The following is a 26888-nucleotide window of genomic DNA, read 5'->3' on the forward strand; positions in this document are numbered from 1 at the left end:
ATGTCTCCTTTGGTATTTTACCAATTAAGTCTACAAACTCTTTTTTTCCAACAAATTGTGGTACAGATGGAAGGAAATCTCTACAGCACAACCGAGTGTGAACACACCTTGGCTGAGGACTGCCTAACAGCCTACCGTGTTTCTCTCCCTCTGGCTCTCTGACAAGTCAAGAGAGCAAGACTTGGGAGGGGCCATGTGGTGCTACCAAAATGAGGACAACTCTCGCCTTACCCTAACTCAGTGAACCTTGGAATAAGTTTTGGAAGCCTCAGCATATATTCTCTTGGAACAATGATAGTGCTTATAGTGAGTGGAGAAGCCTGTCCAGTGGTTTACCTGTGAGATATAACCTGGAGGCACATGGATGGGAGGAATGGACCCATTAGGTGACATCATGGGAACTTCAGCAGGTCCTATGAAAGACAAAAATAAGACATTAACAGCTGAAGGAATACACATTATTCAAAATAATTATTGGTATTTTAAAAATATCAAGAATGAAGACAATTACTTTGACTATTTTCTCTTCAATAATTGGGACACATGCCTAAGAATTGAAATCATGGATAAAAATGAATTCTCCAGCTATATAAGGAGGAAAAAAAAAAAACCCAACAACACAAAACTATGAGCATCTTTATAAATATTTAATGATTCCCAGAGCCTCAAGTTCCATAAACCAAGGCTGTTCAGTTAAGAATCATCTAACAAAGTACAGCAAAATGATTTTTTTTTGCCTTTAAAAGAATGTATTGGTAATAAATGCTTAAACAAATGTTTAAATGTGTTTGTCTCCTCTAATTTATATCTATCTATCTATCTATCTCCTCTGGTTTAAAAGGCTCCTGTACACTTTGGGTTTATAATTTTCATTTCAATTATTTTCAATAAGTTACTATAACATACCAACTATTTGAAACAGAAGAAACCTTTAAAATACTCCAAATGAGTTTGTTATGCCTCTTATGTTATAAGACAGGGGGAAAAATAGATCACGTTTTAAAACTAGGCATTATCAGAATCAGGCATATCAGAATACTCATGTCAAATTTACCTGGATTATTTCAAAGTAAAGCATTCAGTGAACAAGATGTTAGTTTCAAAAAATTAAATTCAATATATGTTAATCACACATCTATGGCAAACAAAGAATAGAAAGGCAGCACTCAGTTATCTAAGACACAGTCTGAGTGAATAATTACAAAGAAACTGATGGTCATAACATTAAAATCAACTTCTAACACCCTTCCCATGACCCTCTGATGAAATGTTTTCCGAGGAAGTGCAAGCACCTCACGGTCACTGGTTTTCGTTTGGGTGCCTGGCTCCCCTAGTTAGCAACCCACTGCCCGGGTGTCAATCCAAAGCTGTGTTTCTAGTCTGAGATGCGACTTCCTGGCTCCAAGTGCCTCGTATTGTTTATTTGCTTTCTCCTAATGCGTGTTGTGCTGCCGGCGATTAAAATTGTTCGGTTGTAACAAAACCCAAGAAAAACAGAACACTTTCCTTGGAAAAAAAAAAAAAAAAAAAAAAAAGACCGATGCCTCCACCCAGTGCTGCATCTACACTATAAGCATGATGCACCTTTCTCCTCAGAGGGCAATCCAGTGTGATGTCGCAGCAGAGAGCCAGTGCAGCGTGTGGAGGGACAAGGATACTGGCTGCCTACTAGCAGGTCTGCAAGTATAGGAGGGAAAAAACTAGGGGCAGGGCAGAAAAGATGCTAATATTCATGCAACACTCCTCATGACTAGAGTTCACTCCAACTCCATGGACAATACACCCAAACAACTAAACTATCTGTGAGGCTCTAATACACACAAAACCACAGCAGTTGCTCACATGCTAACACACTGGTAGGCAATTAAAGCAAAAGGCAACAACAACATGAGTGGATAATTGCATGAAACCATTCCCTTTTTAAGTATGATTTAAACGGATACATCCACCAGCCCCGGAGGCACTTTCCAAATCATCTTCCAGATCCGTCTTTCTCATCAGCCTTAACATTTTGGTCATAGCCATCAAGACATTTAGGTGTTTACTAAACATTTTTACTTGATTTGACTCACCGGGAAAAAAAAGAATCCTAGGCAAGGACACCAGCCTTAGCACTCCCTGAAACCTGAGTCAATGCTCTCGGCTCCATAAGCAGGCATCAGAGGCCTCCGCCTGGGTTTCAGGCCCCAGCTCACTATTCATACAGATTCGGTGACCTTAGACAATTTTGACTTTCTGAGCTTCACTTCTCAACAGGTGCACATGAGAATGACAATTCTTACCCCCCTGAATTGGGTTTAAAGATTAAATTCAATAATACATGCAAAAGTGCTTAAATCACTGCATGGTACAGCAATCACTCATGAAAAAGCGATTTTTACAATTTTTTTTCATTTGATTTACAACTTTTTGCTTTTTCTTGTTTGTTACAATTACACTGAGTACATTTTTTTAAATACTCCATGTTCCTATAATACATAAAATCAACAAGTGTACACTTTGTACGATACCGACCCAGGAGGCAAAGCTTGCTCCTGCGATAAATACAGTACAGACTGTGAACAGAAATGCTTCCATCTCCATAAAGTATTGCTTTTTAATCACCGAACTATATACCAGGCAAACAGTCTCTTAACCCTAGGCATGACCCCTAAAACTGTTAAAGTCATTTGTATAAAATGCTTTAAAGCATGTAGGACAAGTAAGTGATTTACAGCCAGAAAATGTTTTCTTCCTGGCCTTGATTTCAAAAGTAGCCAAATGACTTTACCATGCTGGTTCCCCCTTCCTCTTGTCACTGTCATCAAACCCTTTCAAAGGGCATTGCGAAATATATAGCCATGGCTCCCAAAACTCAACTATGCCTTGGAACCCTAAGTTCCTCTCCTTTCTGAAGCAACCCACTGCACCCACAGGCATCTACGAGTGTAAAAGCTAGCAAAATTAAATCTATTCACAATGGTAGTATGAGAAGTTCCTGTTTCTCTTAAGTACTTAACCTCAAAAACTGTGAGTTTACTGCCTCTGCACAACTGTTAACGTTTGAGAACCTTCTGGTATTATTACAAACCTTCCCTAATTAAAACAAACTTCTCTTCCTAAACTTCTAGGGCTACTTGGTTCCTTTTGATTTTTTAATTGATGTCCTTTAATCACACAGGACTTAAATGATAAGCCTCTTAGAATACGGTGAAAATGCTCTCTCCTTGTTCAAACTAATACTGGATAGGTTAGGCGGGGAAGCCACATAATTTTCTTAAACAAGCCAACCTCTGACTTTACTGGGAAATCACTGAACTATTAAACTTTTTTGGGGGAAAGAAAAAAAAAAAACTTTAAATCTCTGAGGCATTTGGAAACTCCTTTAATTAAACCCTTGTGTTACATCTAGATGGGTCTACACAGATATATGCATTCATAGATTAAATAATTTGAAAACCAAAGTAAACAAACATATAACTCCAAACTACAGTCAGATTTTTTTTTTTGAGAAAATAATTAAGCAAGCTCAGCTAGAGACCACATGAACTCTTCCATAGACAGATGAAAAATGTCACATGCACGATTTTTAGAATGGAAGCAGAATGTTCGCTAAAAGCCAAGTAACTCCATGAAAAAATGCCTTGGGAAATGTGATCGATTTCAGGTTTTAGCCTATGACTTTCAAATGTCAAGAATTCCTTTTTTTAGTTGAACAAGATGTGAGACACAAACAAGAACTATGATTGCTTATAGTCCTTAAAAAATTAAAGTGCAATATGTAAGTACGTCATCTAACATCTTAAAATTCTGCTAGCATTTGTTAACAAATTGATTTTTGGTTTGCTTATAGCAAACCTTAAACAAGAAAGGTTGGAGAACAGTTTAGTCAACCAACAGTCATTCCTGCAAGGATGCTAGGACTTCACTCCCACATCAAAGAGGCTGAAGGAAAGCCCAGCAGTGTTGTATTTTTAGGACCACACATGGCCCTGGAGAGCTTCTGAGCTCCTGCCAAGGCTGTGAGTGAGGACATCCTATTTCCCTCTGTGCTTCCTCCTGCTACCAGTGACTCTCAGAGCTCATATACGTAGATAACCCAGGTTCTGATGCTAAACTCAGCATTTTCACCTATTCTGGGAGCAAGGTTACCCAGACTGACTTGAGGTGAGCGTACAAAGGAGAGTCAGAAATCTGAAAGGGGTGGAAAATCGGAATACGGGGTATTAAGTATCATTCAAACCAGCTTTAGAAAAAGACCAGCTATAAATAAATAATTACACCACAACTCTGGACAATTTTAAATGGTATTTTAAAAAGCTGAGTATTCACCAATAGGTAAACAAGTAGTGAATAAATAGTACATCTGTCTACAAACTAGTACTTGTGTGTTCAAATGGCTATTTTCAACAACAGCCCTTAGTAGCGATCGATCACATTCTTATCTTGATATTTAAGTATTATATTATTCAGGGACCCCTGGGTGGCTCAGTGGTTGAACGTCTGCCTTTGACTCAGGTCATGATCCCGGGGTTCTGGGATCGAGTCCCACACTGGGCTCCCTGCGAGGAGCCTGCTTCTCCCTCTGCCTGTGTCTCTGCCTCTCTCTCTGTATTTCTCATGAATAAATGGATAGAATTAACAAATATACATTATCTTATTCAAAAAAGATGTAAAAGAGGCTGAGACGACAAACAGCAAGGTAAAAGAAACAGAGAAAAAAAAAAGCAAAGGCACAGTAATGATGTGACAAAAATCCAACAAACCCTATGAAAGTGACCACTGTGTCTTTGTAAATAGCCGAAAGAAAAATTCCTGGTGGCAGCAGTAGTCCTAAGGATACGTCCATAGGTAGCAGGTAAGCAGACACTTAGAGTGAAAGTAATTATCAGAATAAATGGTCTAAATTAAAGTGTACTTGTGTTATTTGCCGTTGATCTAAAACTGAATATGAAATATGAGGTTTTCTGATGAATGCTGTGAATAACTAATAATGAATCCCCAATTATTTATGGTGACACAAGACATGTAGACAAGGTAAGAGATTGTGTAGGCACTTTGGGAAACTCTAACATTCTTTTTTTAATTTTTATTATTTTTTAAAAACTATTCAACATGGATTAATCTCACAAGAGAGCTAAAAAGAATACAAAGAAATAAAGCAGGTCTTCAAAACACATGTCCTAACCTCAAAGAAACTCAAAATGGAGCACAATCGTTCTTAAACTTCAGCGTATACCAGAGTCATCTGGAGGGTTTCTTAAAATCCAGATGGCTAAACTCTAGAGCCGGTGGCAAGTATTAGTGTTTCTAGCCAGTTTTCAGGTGATATACAAGCTGCTGGCCAAGGGCCACACTTTGATAACCTCTGACTTGGTGGGTTGAAAAATGATAAGCATCCATAGCTAACACCATACTCAATGGGTAAAGAAATCTTTCCCCCTACCACCAGGAACAAGACAAGAAGGCTCACTTTCACCACCACTCTTCAACAGAACAATTGAGGGGTGGGGAGGACAGGCATCCAAATTGTAAAGGAGGAAATAAAACTATATGTACTCACAATACATAATCCCTATGTGGAAAATCCTACAGATCCATAAAAAAAATTAGAGCTAATAAATGAATTCAGTACATTTGTAGGTTACAACAGCAACGCATCAGTCAACTGAGTTTTTCTATACCAACAATGAACAATCCTGAAAAGGAAATTTTAAAAGGACCAATCCCCATTTACAACAGCATCAAAAAGAATACCTAGAAATAAATTTAACCAAGGCGTGGATGTGTGAAAATCTTATTCCTGAAATAAATTAAAAAGAAATCCAACTACAGAACACCTAAATAAAGACATGAAATGAAGACTTAATATTGTTAGGATGGTAATATACTCCAAGTGACCGACAGAGGCAGCAACGTAACCATCAAAATTCCAATGGCCTTTCGGTAGAAATGAAAAGGCTGATCCCTAAAGTCATATGGAATTGCCAAATGCCTCCAAACAGACAAAAAGAATGAAGTTGGGCCTCTATTTGCCGTCACATACAAAAATTAACTGAAAATGGATCAGAGACTTGAATATAAGGCCTAAAGCTATAGAACTCTTAGAAGAAATCAGGGTGCATTTCATGATATTGAATTTGACAATCGACTCTGAGATAATACCAAAAGCACAAGCAAAAAAAAGGGAAAATACCCTGGAATTCATCAAAATTACAAACTTTCATGTAGAGGACATTTTTAAGAAAGTGAATACAGAAATTACAGAAGGAGGACGAATATTTACAAATCATGTATCTTGTAAGAGACCTGTATCCCAAGTATGTAAAAGATTCTTACAACAGAACAACAACAACAACAACAAAAAACAGCCCAATTTAAAAAGGGGCAAAGGCTGGAAGAGACATTTCACCCAAGATGTACAGTCAACAAGTATGACATGTTCAATGCCATTAGTCATTAGGGAAACACAAATCAAAACCACAGTGAGATACCAATTCACATCCACTGCAATGGCTCTTCTCAGAAGAATGGAAAATAAGTGTTGGGGAGGATGTGGAGAAATTGCAACTCTTATACATTGCTGGTAGGAATGTTAAATGGTACAGTCCCTATGGAAAGCAGTTCAGTGCTTCCTCAAAAAGTTAAATATAAAATTATTATATAGTCCATCAATACAACCCCTAGGTATATAACCAGAAGAAGAAAAAATAGGAACTCAAATATGCATGCACACCTGTTCCCAGCAGCACTACTGACAATAACCAAAAGATGGAAACAGCCAAAAGCCTTGTCCATTCAAGGATGAAGGGGTAAATAAAATATGATATAATGCAATGAAATATTACTCAGCCATAAAGCGATCAAGTAGTGATACATGATCTCATGCTATGAAGACGAACCTTGAAAACATGTTAATTAAAAGTCAGACACAAAAGATCACATATTGTACGATGATTCCATTTATGAAATATCCAGAGTAAATAAATCAGTAGAGACAGAACTCAGACTTGAGGTCTCCAAGGGCTGAGGGGTAGGAAGGATCTGGAGAGAAACTGCTTACGGGGTGGGGTGCAGGGTTTCTTTTTGGGATGATGAAAATGTTTAAGAATAGAAGCAGTGATTGCACAACACTGCGATTTTACTAAATGCCAATGAATTAAAATAGTTAAATTTACGTTATGTGCATTTCACTTCATTTTTTTAAGATATGAACATCTAACCAAAAAAAAAAAAAAATGTAGGGGTGCCTGGGTGGCTCAGTTGATTAAACATCTGCCTTCTGCTTAGGTCATGACCTCAGAGTCCTGGGATGGAGCTCCAGGGTCAGGCTCCCTGCTCAAGTCTGCTTCTCCCTCTGCTCCTCCTCTCTCTTCTGCACCCCCCCCCCCAAATAAATAAATAAAATCTTTTTTAAAAATGTAAAATAGGGCAGCCCGGGTGGTTCAGTGGTTTAGTGCCACCTTCGGCCCAGGGCGTGATCCTGGAGACCCGGGATCTCCCAGTCGGGCTCCCTGTGTGGAGCCTGCTTCTCCCTCTGCCTGTGTCTCGGCCCCCCTCCCCTCTCTGTCTCTCATTAATAAATAAAATCTTAAAAAAACACCTAAAATAGGAAAATTGGTGTTACTAATAAACTACCAGAGGCAATGGAGTATAAATCTCCTATAGCACAACTTCATTCCTGATACATTAGTATTTGGGAGGATGCTATTTCGAGATGCTGTGCTCAGCAAAGACCAGTAAGATACATTCTCTCTCCGCAAAGGACTGATAGTCTAATTACAGGGATACAGACATATAAACAAATAAACACAAGGAGGCATTTCAGGCACTGTCTAAATTTAGCAAAATTTTAAGAGATTGTCATCCCATGGACATGTTAGTAGTTACAGAAATGAACGTTTATAAGGCCCTTTGGATTTAGTAGAGTAGTTCGGTTGTTTCTAATTTTACTTTCCTTTGGGAGTAAGACGTGTTATTCCTGAAAATGTTGCTGCTAAGTAAGTCATTTTCCCTCCAGGTGTAAGTTTCCTACAGAAGCCAGGTAGAGAGGGCACATTTCTGTGGCTCAGATAAGCTGCTCTGTCTGTGACCTGTAACTACTTCTTCCCAAAGGCATCCTGCCAGAGAGGAAACAGGCTGGGAAGAGTAGAATCTGAGGCCTGCAAAGAGCAAAAACGCCTTGAAGCTAAGGAGGCCTGGGTTTGAAAGAACCTCACCACTTTCTAGCATGACCTTGGGCAAGTTTCTTAAAATCTCTCTGATTAGCAGTTTTCTGACCTAAAAAAAGGGATGACCAAAGGCTATTGTCAAGAGTTGTTCTGAGGACTACAAGGTGTCATGTACAGAAAAGTACCCAGCCTCCTGGTGCCTGGTCAGATACCGGTGTTTTAACAATGTTAACATTGTGCAACTAGAAGAAAAATACTGTATGAACAAAAAGATTAATAGTGTGCAATCATTTACCACAGAGACAAATGAAGAATTACAGTCTCTCAAATGAGCAAGTTAATTGTTTGTTTTTGGCATTTTTTCTCTTAAAAACAGTCCCATCTTGTAGCTTGGAAACAGTACCCTCCATTGAAAAATGTAATGCACTCTAGATATATTCATTATGATGAAAAAATAAGAACCAAATTTGAAAAAGGGAAGGAAGGATGCTTTCCCGTGGTCATCTACTTCTCCATCCTAATCCTAGCTCTCTACCTTTCCCTCAAATTACCTGCTATCTTTCCCTAATTTCTAGGAAACCTTAGAAAGTTGGGTGTGCCTAACTTCCAAAAGTCCTGAGACAGCTCTAAGTCAAAGGACCAGCCCTTGTTTTCTGAAAGTCAATCCTCTACACGTCTCTGACATTGGCTTTCTTACAAGAATTTCTAGTCTGGCTCAGCCATTGTCCTTAAAAGTAGCAAGTGACCATAACAACAAATTGCCTAATGACTAAACATTCCTGCTGAAACCTTCTTGAAGTCAACTGCTATACCGAGAACCAAAACTGAGTCACTGATAGAATTCATAAATAACGGGTCACCGCCTCTTATCACTTAACCATTTCAACACACAAGGAGGTGGCGTGTTAGTTATTAAGCCTGTTTTGCCGATTTGAAACGCAAGTCTTTCCTTTCCAAATATTACTCTTGGAATTTGCCTTGCTGCTTAGCTGTAACAAGGGCTTTAGGAATTGGGGAGACAAGGATTTAACTCTCACATGAGACTAAACTTCCTGAATCCCAATTTTCTTCAATTTCAATAAAACTGAGATATCTACCCAATTTACCTTATCAAGTTGTTTCTAGGCTTAAATGTTAATAAAACCCATATAATTACTGTGTGATCAGAGTGCTCCAGTTACGTTAGTTAATATTTTTTTGGACTCCATTCAATAAACCCTTATCGTACAAGATGCTGTAAGGAATTAAAAGCCACAGAGAGGATTTTACAACAGCTATGTTAGCAATAAACTACTATATAAATAAGCAGCAATTGCTTTATTAGAGGCCAAGAGCTCTAGAGCTGGACAATAAAAATCATCCAGAGGGTAGGTAAGGGAAGCGTACTGCAAGCTCCCAGTGATTGGCAAGGAAGAGTGAAGTGAGCTGCTGAATCCATTCACTACAGGCGTCATGATCTGACAGTTTTAAAAAAGAACCTGATTTAAATCCAGGGCTTCAGAAATACAAACTCATACTGTCAAAGATATCAGGTACTAGGAGAGGCCAGTAGGACAGCCCTCAGCTCCCGATTTCAGGACCCTTGCCTGCTGCTTTGTTCAGTTCCACAAACCTTTGCTGAACCCGATCTAGCTGCCAGACCCCGCGCAGGATGCCAAGGACACAATGACATTGAAGAGAACAAGCATTTCTGGTCTTAATTATGGAGAGAATGGCATGCAGAATGAGTAATGCACAGGTGCACAGGCGTGCGTGGGAGAGGGGACAGCCCAGCTTTGTGGCCTGAGGCTTCTGGGACAGACACTGTGCATCTAGGCATGGAGTCAGGCGCATAGCCCAGACATCCCAAGCAGCAGGACTATTTGGTGCAACCGTAGTCTAGCAATAGAGATGATTCAAGAATTAGGTAGAAGGCCTAGGAGGAACAGTTCAAGAAGTTGCTCTTTGGAAACAAAACAAAACAAAAACAAACAGTGGGTTCACCCTGCTGCTGAAGCTGGACCTCCCAAGGCCTCGGGAGGCCTTGCTTTCAAGGGTCCCTTTATTGTCTTATCCAAATTCAGGATAGAATTTACCAGTCTGCAAATGAAGCACGTTGACTATCACCCTGTTAGTGAAACTATCTAAGCGAATAGTATCATTCGGTCTGTCTCTGTTTTGATTTTTAATGTCAGGTTTTAATGTCAGATAATCCAGGAATTTGCTTGTATATACTTAAACCCAGACCCTTCTAAACTTCAGAGCTCTCAGGAATGATGCTAATACAACTCAACAGTATTAAGGAAGGACTTCTGATATGTTTTAAGTCTCAACAAATATTAGCAGTGAAATTAAAATAAAGAGATCAAAAGGGGTAGGATGCCCTTTATTTCAAAGCCTTCTTCCCCAGCATATTTCCTATTGTGCCCATTAAGGGCACTGGAGGCCCTCACCCCTCCCCACAGAGCCAAGAGGACCATATCGCCCAACAGCTGGTATTCCGGCTAATAAGGGACCCAAGGGGGAGTCACCAGGAACACTGAACTGCCCGAAAGGGCTCAGCAGAATTCCCGTGAGCCCCTCAGGCAGTCTCCTTGAGGGCAACAATTTACTAGAGCAAAGTATTTCACATTTTATTCTAAACATCCTACAACAAAACACAAACTGTTGTCTTTTAAAGACAATCAGGAAAGCCTATTAGTTTTGTAGGGGAAAGAAAGAATCAGAAAGATTGCTCTTTAAAAGCTGATGGCAGGGGGACGCCTGGGTGGCTCAAGCGGTTGGGCGCCTGCCTTCCGCTTAGGTCGTGACTCTGGGGTCCTGGGATCAAGTCCCCTGTTGGGCTCCCTGCGTGGAGCCTGCTTCTCCCTCTGCCTGTGTCTCTGCCTCTCTCTCTCTCTCATCTTTAAAAAAATAAAAATAAAAATAATAAAAAAAAGCTGATGGCAGGAAAGCAGCATGCCAGCAGGAACGGGTTTCCAGGGGTTGCCTTCATTCTCTCGACCAGCTTCCTCCGCTCTCCGGAAGGGCCCTGAAGGGGAGGGGGGTGGAGGACACGTCCGCTCTTCCTCCCAGGCCCCCCCACTCCCACCCCATTGGGCTGGCCACAGGCCCTCTTCTTGCAGGACAGATGAACAGCGAGCAAACCCCAAGACAGCCAACAGCTATTGTCCTGACAACTCTGAAGAGCCTCTCGGGCCGTGCTCGGCTTCACGATCCCAAGGTCATGCGCCAGGGGGACAAGTGTGAAAACAGTCCCGAGATTATTGACCAGGCGATCTGCGACCGCATTCCTTATAAGCTGTCGGACACTGCTCACATTACACGTGAGAACACGGACCCCCACCCACCAGAGGGCTGGATTACAAAGGGTGACGGGCGCCCCCCAGCCTGTCACCACCCAGTACACGGGGACAGGCAGTCACCGGTGCCCTCACGAGGTTTGCAAGACAAACCAAAGAGGACCCCCTTTGAAACTACTCTCGGGTTGGCTCCTCGGCGGCCCCCGCAGGAGGCCTGCCACCAAGGGAAGCCTCGGGCTGCCCACATCCCAACACGGTTTACGGCTTCGTTCTGTTAACGCACCTCAGAAACGTCTGAGATCCTGGAACGGGGCTACTTTTTAAAAAGCAATGGTTATCATGGAAACGGACAAAAAGGAACTTCGACATGTCAGGAGACACAAGGGACGGCTGAGCTTCCCGATGCCATTTGCGCTCCAGTCGAGGAGGCCGCTCCCTCACTCAGCCGCCCAACGTCAGGCTGGATAGGGTCTCTCCCAACCAAGACCTGCACTCTTCTGAATCAACCTGATTTTACAAAAGCGTTTTGATTGCTAATAAAAATTCTCTCAATTGTCCCGCGGCTGGGATCTAATGATGGGTTTTGGAACGACGAGCTGGATGTGGAGCTCTCGCCTCTGCCTTACCTACAGCACCTCACAGGGGAAGCCCGGGAAGTAAAGGAGAGTCCTACAGACCAGCCGTGTTTACACAGCCTGCTGCTTTTACTCCTGTGTTTGTAGGGGAAAAACAAAGGGCAGGCCCGGACTGACAGTAAACAACCACCACAAATGGGAGAGACTCTCTCATTTGAAGTCTGATCAAAGGCAGTCAGTAAACACCTCTGGGTAACTGTGGGAAGGCTGGGTCACCCTGGCCAGCTATTTTCTCAGCTATAAAAATGTGCTGACATAGTTACTGTTGGAGGGGCAGCAGCCTGCTTTATGGCATCAATACTTTCTAGTCCTGGCACACTGGTTCCACAGAAACAATTCTGCCCAGCAGTCTACAATTTCACTTTTAAATATCAACCCTCCCCGCACTAAGGGTCAAATGAAACTAAAGGGTCTATGCTTAGGGAAGAGGTCACCCAGAAAGGTTGACTCCTCGCTGACTCACTGCTGTTTTTTCCTATGCTGAAAAGCAGCAGGCTTCTCACGAGAATGGATATATTTTATTTAAATTTTACTTTTTAAAGAGGATTTTTTTTTTTTTTTAATTTTAGAATGAGAGAGAGTGAGAAGGGGGGTGGAAGGGAGACACAGAATCTCAAGCAGACCTATGCAGGGTCAATCTCACCCAAAATCAAACGTCAGATGCTTAACTGACTGAGTCACCAGGGCAGGGCGTCCCAGAGAATGGATGGATTTTAAAGTTATGTCATCCAGACAACTACAGGCCCTCAGTTTGCTTAATGAGGAATGGCCAAGACTATGCCTACAGCCTAATAGGATAGGTCAGAAAGGGAGAAGGCAAAATTATCAATGTGCTCAGTAAAAACGAACAAATTATATCCAAATGGGAATCTCACATACAGTACTCATGCTCAGTGGTTATTAAACAAGAGCAGAGCCACAAACAGATATGCAACACATACAAACACATGGGCAACTCCTGTAAAGTCCCTCAAGGTAAAATGTGAGGACTGTACCCACCCCTCCCTTTCCAAACACTCCTACTCAGACTGAACTGTGAGCATGAATATTTGTCTTTTCCTCCATCGCTGCCTCTGAGAAACCACTGTTGCTTTGTGACTCCTCTTCCCCTTGATTTCATATAAAATAACCCCCAGGTATATATGTGCACCTGTCCCGAGGTTCGACAAGACACACCTTCAGCCATGTATACTTTTGGTGGACTTAAACATCAAAACATTCAATTAAAAATTTTCTGGCCACAGATAGGAGGTCAGGTCTGTTAGGCCGCGTGCTACTAGAACAAAGTGAATAGCAGATACAGAGAAGGAAGGGTTTGGGGTAGAAAGCTGACCCTCTCTTTGAAAAGAGGGGAGGATCTAAACAGCCTAACATGGAATAAGGGGCAGGGAAAGCAGGAAGAGAAAATAATCTTGTGGGCTTGGGGCATTGGTTTTGGTGGGGAGGGGAGTAGAATACAAACCACGCAGAGAACCACACTCAGTACAGGGCCCCAATTAATCTCAAATGAATTGTTTTCCAATCAAGGTGACACAGGGACTAGACAGTCCATGGTGACAGGAGCATGATATTCAAGATGGCAATATATAAAGAGCATCACTGGAATACACCAGTCACTGGTTCACTTTAGCTTTTGAGGGGTATTTTTTTAAAGTTCTTCTCTTCAACATGCCCCTCAGCCCCAAACCAATGGTGCTTAGGGGAGATACAAGTTCCAGTCTGCAGGGCTTCAGGCAAGTCACTTCACTGTCCATATTAACTGCCTCAAATGCAAAGTAAAAGAAACCTAAGAAATTCTATGCTTTCTTGAAGAGTAATACACTACATGGCATCGTTGCCGTGTACATCTATGTGTACATTTATTCATGATGCAGAGGGAGAAGCAGACTCCATGCTAGGAGCCCAACGCGGGACTCGATCCCAGGACTCCAGGATTGCACCTGGGCCAAAGGCATGTGCTAAACCGCTGAGCCACCACCCAGGGGATCCCCAGCTTTGCAGATTCTAGAAAATAGCTGTTGGTTGACAATCCCTAAAATCCTTCCAGTTGTAAACCTCAAATGTGAGCTACATTAGAATCCCTGGGGCCTTCTGAAAATGTAGATTTCCAGACCTCTGGTATCTGCTTTTTTTCCCCCACAGGCTGGCCACCTCTCCTTGTCGCTGCCACCCCCCAACCTCCCACCAACCACACACTTCACTGATTTTGATATAGGTGCTCTACAGATGAGTCTGGGAAATAGTAAGCTAGACAGAACACAATAAAAATAAGTAAAAGAAGCAAGCACATTCAAGATCCTTGAGCACATCTCATCTGTACTTACTATAAGCAAAAGTAGCAGAGTCTTCCTTTCAACATAATGTTAAAAAGTGAAGAGGGAAAATAAGTCAGCAGAGTTCCATACGTCTTATCCCACCGATGGATATTTAGCTGAATATATTTTAACTAACAAAGATGACTATAATTTGGCAAAAACTAATCCTCTAGTTTTAATCATAATAAAGCAACTATCAGTTATACTTCAAGGCAACAAATGACCCTAAGGTTTCCTATAATATAGAATAATAAGCACTGTGAAGAAATAGTCTTATATAATCACTGCATTCATTTACATAATTCCTGGCCACCAGTCATAGTTCACTATGAAACTCTATACACCTAAGAATAGGTAAACAGGGGACGCCCGGGTGCCTCAGTTAAGCATCTGCCTTGGGCTCAGGTCATGATCTCAGGGTCCTGAGATCCAGTCCCACGTCACAAGGAGTCTCCCAGCGCATAGGGCTCCTTGCTCAGCAGGGAGCCTGCTTCTCCCTCTGCCTGCCCCTCCCCCTGTGAGTGCACATGCTCTGACACATAAATAAATAAAATCTTGGGGAAAAAAAAAAGAATAGGTAAACAGGTAGAGCAGATAGATCAAATCTTTATAAATGTTTTCAGCTGCCTGCCAAAATCACAGAAATCAGACTTCCCCTTGGGGTGGGAAGGATGTTAAAGGTTATTGGATCCAGTTCCCCATCTGAGAATTGAACTGCTAAACAAACTACCTAGCAAGTGGCCAGAATACTTCAAGTAATGTGGAGTTCGCGTCCTCAAAATGCACCAAATCCATTTTTCCGCAATCTTACTTGATAAATGGTTTTCCCTTTGTTAAAAAGAAAACCACAGGCCCAAATGGCATCACTTAGGTTAAGGCCTCAAATCAGAACACCAAGACTTAATACCTAACCTAATTGTAGTTTCAACCCCTTAGGAATGTAACCTTTAACCAGTCAGTCAGGAATTTTCTGGTCAGCACCAATAAGGTAATCCTTCACGTGGGCCCTCTTCATCCCCCAAAGGAAAATGATGTAATGTAACCTCCTAAGACCCTTTTGTCCCCAAATGAAGGTGACCTCACCTGAAATAATCCTTTTTTTCTGTTTATGACTCCAGTGTCTTGGCTTTTAAAACCTTTCCCTTTCTGTAGCCCTTTGGGGTGCCCTTCTACTTGCTGTTTTATTAATCAATTAATAAAGCCAATTAAATCTTTAAAATTTACTCAGTTGAATTTTTGTTATTCTTAATAATCTTTTAACAAGCAGAGAACCGAATTCTGTTCCTAAGAGATAAAAAGAGACTAAATGTAACCTCAATCCCATAAAATAATCCTTCAGATATTTGAAAGAGTTCAATCTCATCAGGCCTCCTCTTCATAGACAAATCCACTTGGGATTTCCAGGAAATGGCTTCCAACTGCATTCCCCCGGGGTCATTCTTTCTACCTTTCTATGGTCTTTTTAAAATTAGGTTCTAAAAACACTAGTCTATTACTCTGTAAGCACCAAGTGAGGATTATCATTGTTCCATTCTGTTTGTGGTTATGCTCTTGTTTAACCACTCATAGTACTATATGTGAGATTCCCATTTGGATGTATTTTTGTTTTTACTGAACATGTTGGTAATTTTGTCTTCTCCCCTTCTTACCTATCCTAATATTGTGTAGGCATAGTCTTCGCCATTCCTGATTAACAAACTAGGGCTGGTAGTTGTCTGGATGAGATAAGTTTAAAATATACAAAATATGTATCTGTTCTCTTGAGAAGCCTATTGCTTTTCAGCTTAGGAAAAAAAAAAAAAAAACAAACAACCAGCAATCAATCAGTAAAGAGGAAGAGACCCTTCTAGTAACCTACGCATAATTTGGGTGTTCATAAAGCAAATCTTTTCATTTCTTGCACATGGCTAGAAAGTTTTTCAAAAGTATCACAAAAGGGGTGCCTGAGTGACTTAGGCTCAGGTCATGATCCCAGGGTCATAGGATGGAGCCCCACATGGGGCTCCCTGCTCAGCAGGGAGTCTGCTTCTCCCTCTCCCTCGGCTGTTCCCCCCTCCACTTGCACTCCCTCGCTCTGTCAAATAAATTCTTAAAAAAAAAAAAAAAGTATACAAAACATGTAGAATCTTAAGAAAAAGAGATAATAAATAGAACATCTTACAATGTAGCAAGGAGGTCTGTAAATACTTTCCTAGGTAAATTTCACAAATATTTTTGAAAGTGCCAAAATAATTCATGAAATATTCTAGAAAGGTTTTATTGAGATGCTTGCCTCTATTTGATTTTGTCACTTTAAGAAATAAAATTTTCCTTCCATGAGAACTCATTTCTTTATTTTACCCCAGTGTGTTTATGAAGACTTTTCATATAATCATACTGCTCTGAGCTTATAGCAACATATAAAACTCTTAAACTGATGAGGTTCACAGAGGGATTACCCATTCAAAAAATAAAATATAATTCATTTAATGCTTATTAGTAGTCCAAAGTCTAGAATTCCTACTATGGCCCAACAGAGTAAGAGGGGAGGAAAATGATGCAGCTTTTTATGTGTAGTACAAGGCCATTTTTTTTATAAGTATCATATTACTTCACCAAATCTGTGATACCATCAGTAGGATGCAAAAAGATTTACATGTTTCTAAAAAAGACAAAACCACTGCCTAAACTGGATTCAACTGACATTCAATCAATTGTAAGATGCTTGCCAATTTAAAAGATGTTAAAATGGGAACAGAAGCGTCCTTTTTTAAATTAATGAAACACAGTATATAATTTGAGAATAAACTGAAAAAAAAAATCAGCAAGTTCAAAAACCTAAGGCAAAGAGCTATTCAATGGTCCAATGATGCCCAGTAGGCATGTAAGAGCTTTGTGGACACGATCACATAATGTGGCTGCGAACGACCCAACCTGGGTCTATCATAAGACCCAGCTTTAAGTCTAATGTCTCAGAATCTATCATCAAAAATCATTTCCTACACAAACCTTTCAAAATGTAATGATGGAGTAGCTCATCTAAGTAAGTGCACTTGACCCCTTTCTCCTTTTAACTTCAAATTAGGATCTGTTATACTTCAGCTGAACTCAGTATCCCTATAACTAACTCATTCATTTTACTTTAAATATCAAGGAATTTTTATGTTTGTAAATATTCAAAATTTACAAAAAGATGGGTCACTACCCTCGTAGAGACTGGCAGTCTCATTACCCACTATATCTAAAATTGAAGATAATTTCTGAGCAGTCATGAACCCAGTGTCCTCATATTCTGAACTCATCCAACCCCTGTTTCTGAAGTCTTAGCACAACTGGTCAGTAGAGCAAAAAAATCTGCTCTCAAAAAGTCTGGCGTCTTTGGACAGATGGAGTGTAAACAGTCTTAGGAAAGTTCCGTCATCCCATAAACTCTACAATACATCTGATTTGCATTAAAATGCCGTGTCTTATAAATACATGTGTTTTCAAAAACCCAGTCTCAACATAATGAAAAATACTGCTTGATCCCGTGTGTTAAAGGGTTCTACATCCCCCTAGTCTCATTAATTCTTGGAATGTAATAACCAATAAACAATACTCTCCACTAAAAAAATTAAATTGTCCTCTGCCTTCTCCATTTCTTCCCACCTACCCCTGGCCCTGTCCCCCTATCCACAACCTCTAGAAGAAGGCTGTATGGGGGCTGGGACTGGGGGGTGCAGTGCGCTTGGGTGGCTCAGTAGGTGAAGCATCTGCCTTTGTCCCAGGTCGTCCTGGGATTGAGCCCCCATATGGCTTCCTGCTCAGCAAGGGAGTCTGCTTCTCCCTCTGCCTCTCACCCAGCTCATGTGCGCGCTCTCTCTCTCTCTCTCTCTCTCTCTCTCTCTCTCAAATATAAATGAAATCTTGAAGAAGAAGGAGAAGGAGAAGAAGAAGAAGAAAGAAGAAGAAAGAAGAAGAAGAAAGAAGAAGGAGGAGGCAGCGGCAGCAGCTATATGGGGAGGAGCTTAAGATAAATACATGTATGGGGGCACCTGGGTGGCTTCGTCAGTTGAGCATCTAACTTGTTTTCGGTGGGGTCATGGTCTCTGGGTTGTGGAATCTGGTCAGGGTCTCTGGCATAAGCATCTGCACTCAGCACAGAGTCTGGCTAGAAATTTCTATCCTTCTCCCTTTCCCCTGCTTCTGCTCCCAACCCCCGCCCCTCTCTCAGATAAATAATTGTTTTAAAGAAGATAAATACATATACTATTATTCATATTTTGAAAAAGCCATTTCTGACGGTGGACAGCAAGGATGTACACCTATGGCTGCTATAACCGCGTGGTAAATTAACATCTGAACTATTGTTCTCCAGTAGTTGGGAGAAATGCCAGATTCCTTCAATCTGAGCTTTATCATACCCTCTGTTTTTCTTGCTCCCAGGTGCTCATATCTAAATATTCTTATTAACGTCAGCCAAATGAAAGGAAATGAAAGTCAGATTTTAACTGGCAACATGCAGTCCTAACCTGGGCTTTGCAGAATGAAAATTACCAGGAAATTAAAAAACAAATCTTCCCTCTCAAGACTCTGGAAAAAGAATCACTGTTAATGCCAAAGTTTTATTTAGTTATCTTTTACTCTCCTAATTTTTACTGAATTCACTACTCCCAAAATGATTCAAGACATCTGGAGGAGTCTAGCCTACCAAAATTTACCAAACAGAAACATAGAAGTCTGAAGCGTATGTACCCAAAAGCAAAAAGTGGTCACAACTGATCACAGAGTGCTTGAGTCACTTTTCCCCCCCAGTTATTTCTATTGTTTATTTGATAATCAGGGTCCATTTGCTCTCCATGATTGGGGAGCGAGTGCTAATAATGCTATCAACTACTACTTTTGAGCGGATAGATAATCAGGCAAAACTAACACCAAACAAGTTTTCCCATTTCTCCAGGTTTTCACATAAATTAACATCTCAGCTGCATTTCAGATTAATCCTAAACCAAACAGAAAAGACTGCTGAAAAGTACTGGCTCACAACGTGGGACTATTAAGGTAGTGATCGGAGATTCCTTCAGAAAGCTAGGGCTGGGAATTCTCTGGGTGTGACGTCACAGCTCCACAAAAACAGGTTCAAAACAGGTGAGACAGACCCAAGACGTGTAAAAGCTACAAAACTAACAAACAAAGGCAAAGGTGGCCAAAACAAAGATTCCTCTAATAAGGCAGACAGCCGAGCTATACTTTTCTGTCACAATTTCTCTCTCAAGGGAAACTTGAACAAATGTTAGTTTTAGAGCAAACCCAAAACTAAAAATCCTGTAGACGATTCATGTGCATGACACATTTGCACAATTTTTTATATCAGCTACAGGGCTTGCAAATACATAAAACATCATTAATAGGTGATCTATTTTTATTTTTTATACCTAGTTTTGCGGAGCACAGACTCTAGGGTATACCCCTAAATAAGCTTACTTTGTGATGGGCTCCTAGAAATAAGTAAGACTTGCCTTATGTTATTCACGCAAAATATTCTGACTCTATTGAGGAGTCCTAGGACTTCCTCTTTACTTGGTGCAACATTTCAATTGACCGGTAACTACTAAAATAGCATTAATGAGTGGCAATAAATATAACTCCTATAAAAATCATCTTAAACGGGTCGATTTCAATCAGTCCTACAGTCCCACGAGCAAAACTAATTATGCTGCCAATAGTCCTATCACCTCACAGTAGTAAAAATCTGAAAACACTGCTTCCAAGCCTTATTTATACTCCTTATTACTTTCTTATAAAGAAACATATGACTGAATTTATATATCTGCTTTTCATTTTTTATACACAGCATGCAAGTTTACGTAAACATCCTGATTTTATACTAAGACACTTCATAATGATTCTTTGGTTTTAAGTTTAAAATCAAGATGCCAATTAAGCATTGAACAAAATGTATCATCATCCAGCCCTATCCAGGAGACCACAATGCCAATCAATTTGTAATTATCACTACTAAGGAATAAGTTAAATATGGAACATCTCTCTGATAAAAACAGATACAGGACAGAGGCAAATTCCTTTACCTAGAGAATACATGATTTCTCTGAAGTGATCTCCACTTCCTAGGACTTGCATTTTGAGCAACTTTAAATACTTATCCAAAACCACACTGCAAGCAAAGGTAAATTGAAACGCTTCAAGGAGAATGCAGGTGTTTTTTGTTTTCTGGTTTGTTTGTTTTTTTCTAACCTAGTGTTTTATTAGCTTCAGCTGTACAATACAGCGATCCCACAGTTCCACCCATCACCCAGTGCTCATCAGGGCAAGTGCACTCCTTATTCCCCATCACCTATTTAACCCATCTCCCCAGTCCACCCCATCCCCTATGGTAACCATTAGTTTTTTCTCCATAGTTATACAGAATCTGTTTGATTTCTCTCTCTCACTCTTCCCTCCTCCCCTTTGCTCATTTGTTTCTTAAATTCCACATACATATGAAAGAGATCATATGGTATGTGTCTTTCTCTGAATGACCTTCTTTCACTTAGCATAATGCCCTCTAGGTTCATTCACATTATTGCCAATGACAGGATTTCATTCCTTTTTATGGCTGAGTACTATTCCATTGTGTATATACACCACCTCTTGATATAGGGGATTGCTGAGAGTAGGTTTGTGATGACAGTTGCTCCTCAAAAGGGTATTTGTCCTCATAGTAGGACATAACCTATAAATGCTGTGGCTGTAGTTGCAAATAAAAGGATGATTCCAATTATTTCATGTTTCTATGAATACATAAGAGCCGTAGCATAGTCCCCATCCTATGTGTATAAATAGGCAGGTGAAGAATATGGAGGCTCCGTTTGCACGTATATAACGAATGATTCAACCGTAGTTGATGTCTCGACAGATGTGGGTAACTGATGAGAAGGCTGTTGCTGTATCTGATGTGTAATGTGTGGCTAAGAATAAACCTGAGATATCTGTCTACTGGTGGGCACTCGGGCTGCTTCCGGAGAACCCAGGGGTCTTTACCGGCCAACCAGAGTAAAGTAGTTGTGGCAGAGATACGGGAGCCATACTCAGAGATTTCCTTCCAAGCTCCTTCAGTTCTTAGTGAGGGACCATAGGCAGATTACTAACCCCTCTCTGTGCCTCACTTCCTTACCTACACAATGAATAAAGCAATGGTGCCAAATCTCTCGAGATGGTGGGAAGAACTGAGTTAGACATGAAAGGCTTCAAAGGAGGCCTGGCAAGTACCAAGGGCTCCAGGTGGGTGTGCTGGGACCGTTACCATTACACCACAGCCACAGGTGCCACGTCCTCTCCTGCCCTGACCATACCTACTTCTAGTCCTGTTACATTCCAATTTTCACCGGTAAAGTTAGGGACCCAGACTTTTCTAGGGGGGACATGTAATTATGACTAAAAACATCCAGACAACAAATGATTAATACCAGAGCTTAGGATGGGGTGATGATTCTGATTCTAAGCTTTTTAGTAGGTGAAGTTAAAAAAAAAAAAAAAAAATCACAACTCTAGTCAAATCAATGCAGATTTCTCATTGACTAAGGGAAAGCAATATAGTTTATTGCTGCATGGAATCTCCCTTCCCCTTCCAAAAAGCTTCTGACCTTCCCGACAACACCAACCACCCTCGGCATTTCCCCCACAAAGCCAAGCAAGGTTTGCTCAGGGTTTCACAGGGTCTTAGTAATAAGTCAGGCCAAAATGGGCACATCCTGTCCAGGCCAGGGGCTTACTTAGCTCCTCAACGTTGTTGGTTCTCATCCACCCCCACTCAGTCAAGGCTTCTAAACCTTAAGACAAACGATGGGTAATTGCAGGGAATGTCCAACCTTGTCCCTCTGAGCTGTGTCCTCCTTTCACACAGCTAATACGAGACCCTGTGGGAAAGTAGACTTTGGGAGAGAAAATGACTGAAGTGACTACAATGACAACGGCAGCAACGGTTTTATTTGCACTCTTTAATACAGAAGTTCGGAGCTCTAAAATTAAAAGAGTTTATAAAGTAATGAAAACTCTGTATGTCAATTAACCTTTTTAAAGAAGCTTTCTGGTGGAATAAAACTCTATCACCCCTTCAGTAACAGATCATGACCGCATCACATGCTCTGGGAGGTGTGTGTAGGTAAAAGTGAACAGACACGAATCATGAGCTGGAAGCTCAGTGCTGAGAGTTTTCTTTTGCTCAGGAGAAATCAGGAATATTCTCACAAACCTTTCTATGTACCAAGGCGGCCTGGTTTATTTACAAAAACTCGGCCACAAGTGGCCAGAATAAAGGCATTTCAATGGGGCTGTCTTTTACTTTCTTCCTTATTCTCTACCCCTTTCTCATTCATTCTCCTTAAGAAGCGTCTCTGGTGCATGCTTGGTTTCTAAAGGTCTGATGAGACTATGGATGCTACAGTGAATGCTGAAGTCTGAAAGAAATATTTCTCTCTCCCTCTCTTTGAGTCAGAAAATTCTGAACACAAGAGGATCCATTCAAGGCATGATGGAGTGCCTCACAGAGGCAGCAATATGTTCACAGTTGGCAAACAGAGATCTGTTTGGACAGTGAGCACAGCCATCCACTCAGCAAACATCAGCTTTCCTATTAGTTCACAGCAGAAAGAACCAGACGCTGGCGGCCCTTCTTTCAGACTCCAACACCACTTTGGGACAAGCCTTCTAAACAAAATGCCTTTGTCCAACAGTCACAATTCAGTGGGTCCCAACGGCTTTCCTAGAAGCCATGTCTGACTATTCACAATTGCATTCGGGCCCCAAAAATCATTTGGAAAGGTCGGGAGGAAAAAAAAAAAGTAATGGGAAATACCCCGGTTTCCATTTACAATAACAGATGAGGAATGACTGAACAGCTTTACGCCCATCAGCAAGAACTGTGGCAGGAGAGGTAGAAAGTGTATGATGACTCTGACGGGCTCTCTCTCCCCTTGGGGTACTTAGGGAGCACGGATGCCGCTGCCACTGCAGCCTAGAAGAACATCAAGTATAACCTTTTGAAGGGAAGTCAGAGGGAAGATGGAGTAGATTATATAGGTGAATGTGACCATCCCCTCCCACAAGGTCTCCAAATAATATGCTCATGCAGTTTAAGAACCGTCAGTCCTGAAAGGCTCCATAGCTCACCAAGACGTCCACTTCTACCCAAATCCTGCCTGAGTAAAACAAAACAAAAACACCTAAAGACAGAAGACAAACTCATGGCCTGTCGGGCTTTCTCCCACTTTAGGCGTGAATTTGCTGTATTACTTATTCCCATATACCTGATAAGAGAAATCCATCAGAATGTCACTTTGTTTCATATAAAGGTGAAATCAAATGAAAATATGATACAGTGTCCCAGAGGGAGATCAGAGGGACAGGACAGTGTCCCCCAGGATGTCATACTGCCCACAGCTCATGACCTATCCTTCTAAGTATTCATCTGTACCTTACTTGGCCATCGACATCACTTCTATATATGTCAGAAATGAAGGCTAAAATCTCAGAACCCCGAAAATTCTCCATACGATAGATTTCTAAGAGTAAACTCTCCTACTTAGGAAAACTACTATAAGCCCATGGCTTGTTTTTGGGGTTTGTTTTTGTTTTTGTTTTGGTAAACCCTAGGAGCTAAAAATGCTCTTCACATTTTTAAAGGCTGTAAAAGAAATAAAGAGGAATATGCATCAGAGACCATACATCTGCAAGATATTTACTATCTTGTCCTTTACGGAGAGTTTGCCAATCCTCCAGCAAATCATTAAAAGGATTATAACTCCAGATTCTATTTAAGTCAATCATGGATGTGAAGCCCGCTTATGAATATGCTTGCAAACCATCTCTTCCAAGGGTCAAGGACCAGAGACCCAGGGCAGGATGAAAAGAAGGACAGAAGTGCTCCCACCAGGATACTACTCTTCCAACAACACAGGCTTCATAAGACAAACATAAGACTTTGTAAGACAAACTCTTAATCCTCTGGAAACATACCTAACAAATCATTCAAGTTGGGGGAATTTCTAACTTACAAAATTAGGAATAATAACCACCTGCCCTTATAAGAGGGTGTTAGTTGAATCCAGTACCTAACAGAGAGACAGATCTCTGGTCTTCTTGTAGAATATGCCAAAGGAAATACTGAACAAATAAAAGAAAAAGGCAGAGGCTTTACAAAACCGTTTTATTTCCTACCTGCACAAATACCCAAACACGACAGCTAGCTTTTTCAGTGAATAAAGGAAAGAAGTTTTCTACAAAGAGAATGCTTAGGGAGCCCAAACATCTAACTTACAAGCTGAAGAGGCATTAAAGAGAGGGAGAAATTAAAAGATAAATAGAAATTCTGACACTCTAACTTCAAGCTCCTACCTCAAGATGGCCAACCTAACTGGAATCCAGCAAATGAGATCTGCCAGTGCAACTGCAGTTCAAGTTGCCTTTTAAGGAGGGCTAAGATCGAGCCTCAAATTTTTGTACACCCAAGGGCTTATGTGTGAAGGCTGCCAATTTTCTAGAAGCTGATTTTATGTGTGTATATGTATATCTGCATACATATATATCCACAACTGTAAGTACAACTCGGATCCAAGTTATTGCATCATGCAAAACCTCATGAAGTAGGGTTTGCCAAATAAAAGACCACAGTCAGGACACGCGCAGTTAAATTGGAATTTCAGATACAAAATAATATTTCATGTAACTGTGTTCCAAATACTGCCTGGTTCATATACTAAAAATTATTTGTATATATGAAGTTTACCTTTAGCTAGGCATCCTGCATTTTTATTTGCTAAATCTGGCATCTGTACATAAAGACGTGAAGGGAAACCTGGTATTTGTTAAACGGCTGCCATTCTGAAATAATCCATAGGCTGGAAGGTGAAAAACAGGTGAGGATGACTTAGACTCTCCGTAGGTCAGCAGCCTGCAAAGAATGCTACAGAGAAGGAGCCGAAGACACAGCAGGAGATGCTCGCTGCCTTACTCAGGGAACCACAGGGAAATAAAACGCCCGTGACTGGGAACCCCTCCAGAGGCCCAGACTTACCTTGCAGCGAGCCCTACCACGAGTTCTCATGAGGTCACCCGCAGAAGAAAAACGGGGGCAGAAGAGCCCCGCCAGGGAGCTAGCAGAAAGGCCCACCTTACCCACCCCCCCAACACAGTGCCCACATTCCTAATGTGGCCAAGCAGTAGTGTTACAGTATTTTTTTAAAGGGAGAAAGAAAAGAGAAGGAACTCCACAGACACTAAAAGGTCTGGCAAGCAGCCAGAATCTGGGTGGAAAAACTCCACCCTGCACTTTCCCCGCTGGGCCTACGGCTTTCTCCAGGGGCACGCGGCCAGAACCAGCCCCCGTGATAGGTTTCCAATGGAAGCGTTAACAGAACTTCACCATAGGAGCCCTGAGCCAGGGAGCTCTGAAAACGTGGCTGGCCCCAACAGCCACACAGGGGTAAGATCGTAAGTGTAAAAACTTCTGAAGCATCGTTCAAATAAATCCACTAAGAGGCTGGTTTTAGCGAACAAGTGCTGTTCAAGCTCTAACTTTGTACCCACATATGCATATGGAAGCAATTATGTTGACAGCAACTGCCACAAAGATAGCCTTTTTATTAAAAACTAAATAAAAGCAAAGGTACTTAGGTACACCTTTGAAAATAAATACTCACCGCTTCAAGGGCTCCTCTCCCCAAACTACAAGGCCATTTTTTACCCAGTTTTCAGGTAGAGTTTTACGTTTCAAACTAAGCCAATAAACTCAGGGCACACATACTACTGCATTCATGTGTTTAAACTCAACTCAAATGACAAAAGAACAATTACTAGTATGATAGTGTGGTCAATGACAGTGTGGGCTAAAATGAAATACTCTTAATAGTCATCCCTCCTTCACTTGGCAAGTTTAAAACATGAAAATAGCGCCTTATTTACTTCCTCCTCTTCTTATTCCCTATCCCCAAGGCCAGCATCCCAGGGTCAGGGGGTCAGCCTGGCATAGGGAATGACAGCTGGAGAGGATGCGGAGGATGTCCAGGGATGGAGGCAGCCCAGATGGAGTGTCCACATAAAAGTGCAGCCCAGCACAGAAATCTGGAGGCCAGGTTGAAGAAAATGTCAAGCATGGTGGCAACCTGGCACTGGTGTCGGAGTCGGAGCAGGGCAAGGAGGAAGTCTGGCATGTGGTACCAGAACCCAAAGGATGACGCAGGAGAAGCATTAGGAGGCTGACTCCATATGGAGGGAGCCAGATTTGTCACAGTCATAGACATGGTAGGAAAATTAAAATGAACCCTTGGTTTTAGATTAAAACTGAATATATCAGTACAATAAATATAAAATATGCACAATTATATCTATGTGACTGTGCAAGCCTATACATTTATACAATACATTCTTCAGTTCCATCCACTGACAGTCTTGGAGATGTACAACCCCCCAGAAACAGACACACGTATTACCCAGATGTCAGCCATTTTCTACTAAAAGAAACCAGGACTTCCTAGGAAAATATTTAATTCAGGA

At 41.2% G+C, this 26888-nt stretch overlaps 1 protein-coding gene across 1 annotated transcript in view; it reads right to left on the reverse strand.

The window, feature by feature from the left end:
• The window catches only part of FNDC3B (fibronectin type III domain containing 3B), a 336187-nt gene that overhangs the window by 154186 nt on the left and 155113 nt on the right, over nucleotides 1-26888 (reverse strand). Inside the window, exon 4 of the mRNA XM_041731610.1 lies at nucleotides 337-413. Coding sequence (XP_041587544.1) covers nucleotides 337-413 — 77 coding nt within the window. The remainder of the gene's footprint in view (nucleotides 1-336; nucleotides 414-26888) is intronic.

This window comes from Vulpes lagopus, chromosome 17 (assembly GCF_018345385.1).
Source record: "Vulpes lagopus strain Blue_001 chromosome 17, ASM1834538v1, whole genome shotgun sequence".
NCBI classification, from domain to species: Eukaryota; Metazoa; Chordata; class Mammalia; order Carnivora; family Canidae; genus Vulpes; species Vulpes lagopus.